The 2447-nt window shown below is 42.0% G+C and overlaps 1 protein-coding gene across 1 annotated transcript in view; it reads left to right on the forward strand.

The window, feature by feature from the left end:
- The window catches only part of PAPPA (pregnancy-associated plasma protein A, pappalysin 1), a 179641-nt gene that overhangs the window by 59931 nt on the left and 117263 nt on the right, over nt 1–2447 (forward strand). Inside the window, exon 5 of the mRNA XM_009319278.1 lies at nt 1979–2171. Within this exon, the coding sequence (XP_009317553.1) occupies nt 1979–2171 (193 nt within the window). The remainder of the gene's footprint in view (nt 1–1978; nt 2172–2447) is intronic.

Raw genomic sequence — 2447 nt, forward strand, 5'->3', positions numbered from 1 at the left:
CTGCCTCTGCATTCTGTTGGAATAATCATCCCAGCAAAGTCTCTTGAATTTCTCTAATGATTACTTCATCAGAGGATCCTGAACCTTTCTTGAAATCGAGGGATCAAGTGAAATATCCTTCTCCGTCGCCTCTCCTCCCTTCCCCTCCCCCAGGACACAGCCTGTGCTGATGTTTAAACAGATTGAGAATGCAGGTCATCTTTCTCCTGTGCCATTGTCTCACTGCTTTGTCCTATATATATTTTATTGTTCCTTTATGATGGCTATTAAGGGCCTTTGTCTCCTTCTGGGCTTCCGTGAAGAATATTTATGGTTTTTACAACATTCTCGGGGGTAGACCATCGATAATTATTGAGGAAATCCAGAGATGTCATATTAAAGCAACGTTTTGCATACCCACAGGGATTTGTAGATACTTTCAAGCTGGTGGTGTCTGTCTATCTGCTATGCATATTTGATGAGGGGGGGTTCGCTGCTCAGTGGAATTAGGAGAGACACAGGAGAACATGTGAACTGACGGGTCCTTACTGTGGTAGGACTGCATTTAGGGCTGTAATTTGAGCAGGATCCCAACCGAAGCTGACTCCTGTTGCTTGCATCTCAGGGAAGATGTGGTAAGGTTTTAAATTAGCCAGCAAATTCACACTTCTCTTCAGAACAAATTCGTATTTTTTTGTTCCTCTTGAGTTCCACAGGGCACAGACTTGCAGACATCAGAGCATCTAGTAACGCTATTACAGTATTGAACTGCCAACTTACATGCATGCAAGCAACTCTCTGAACAGCCTTTGGTGACCTGCATCTTCCCAGAAAAGTGTATTACTTGACCTGTGCAAAACTGTCATTGTTGTTTGTATCGTGGCAGCATGCAGAGGTCCCATCTGGGACTGAGCTTTACTGGGCTGGGAACTCTGCAGGCACATGTGAAGAAACACTGTGTTTTCAAGAGCTTTTCATCTGATGGGAAGAGTACCAGAAAAATGGTTAAAGTGCTAGCAATAAGTGCTTCAGCACAGCTTTTCTGGGTGACTTTGCACAACATATTTATTCCTTCTGTGATCTGCACAACAGAGAAATAGTAATTTTCTACTTCTCTGGGGCATTGTAGTTGTGAAGTTGTATGGTGTTCAGAGGGCGCTAGATGTGTTCTTGTTGCCAAATCATGTTTGGGGAAAAGAGATTAAATGAGAAATGGATATTTATGGGAAATTATCCGGCAAAATGATTTCTCCATTTTGAATGAAGAAGAAATTTGAAATATCAAAAATGTTTCTGAGAAGTTCAGAAAGGCGTTAGAATCATAATGGTAATGGGGGAGATTTTTAATAGAAATAAAGTTATTTTACTGCACCAAAAATTTACATTTTTAATCAGTGTTTGTAATGATTTTTTTAAATTGATCTTTCAGAACATTTTTTATTTGTTCATTAGAAAATTTAAGAACTTTTAAAAAATTATGTATTTTTAAAATTCTGTGTTCTTTTAAGCTAAGAAATATGTCAAAGTCTATTGCACACAGTTTGCATGAATCTCAATCAATACTTGATCCTAACACTAGCTGTCCATTGCCCTTTTATACTCTCTCAGAGATATTCTTTTAGACATGAAATTCTTTTAAGCCCACAGGTCCACTGGTAGCCCCAATTCTGACCAGAAGGTGCTGCACTGAGGCTTTCTGTTTCTTCACCTCTATGTGTCTCTGTCTCATCTTGGGATGATCTCTAGGTGCTTCATATGTATCCTGGACCAGAAGGAGAGAACGTTTATTGATTTTTTTTTTCCTTTTTAAGTTTTGTTTCCTTTCACCTGCCTCCACAAGTGATGACTGCACTAACTTGTTCACAGGCCATTAACTTTTGAGTGCTGCAAGAACTCATCCCGTCCCTTGCAAGAAGCTGCCATTCACCAGGTCGTAATTCTCTCTCTTGCTCCCACCTTATCTCCCACGTGGTTGATATGACTTCTGTTTTAATTTCAGACGATGACTGCACCGACTCCTTCACGCCCAACCAAGTGGCCAGGATGCACTGCTACTTGGACCTCGTCTATCAGAGCTGGCAGCCTGCAAAGAAACCAGCTCCTATTGCAATTGCCCCCCAGATTGTGGCTCGGACCTCCACCTCTGTCACGCTGGAGTGGTTTCCGCCCATCGATGGACACTTCTTTGAAAGGTGATCACGTGCTGCTCTGTACTCTTGCACTGAACTGAATGGAAAGGGGTGAAATAGGGGAACAACCAGGGGCCCCACTCCAGGAGCGCAGCTTTAACACGTGCTGCACTCAGTCTGGGTTAAGGCTCTTCCCTAAGTTCATTCATGTCGAGGAGGTTATTGATCTGTTTTCTGCTCTTCCTTTCTCAGCCTGTAGCACTCTGTTGAGGGCCATTGATTTGCCATGTAAAGGGCAAATCTTTTTCCACATGTTATGGGAGGAATTTTCATTCAAAA

Source organism: Pygoscelis adeliae, unplaced genomic scaffold (assembly GCF_000699105.1).
Source record: "Pygoscelis adeliae isolate BGI_AS28 unplaced genomic scaffold, ASM69910v1 Scaffold270, whole genome shotgun sequence".
Classification (NCBI taxonomy): domain Eukaryota; kingdom Metazoa; phylum Chordata; class Aves; order Sphenisciformes; family Spheniscidae; genus Pygoscelis; species Pygoscelis adeliae.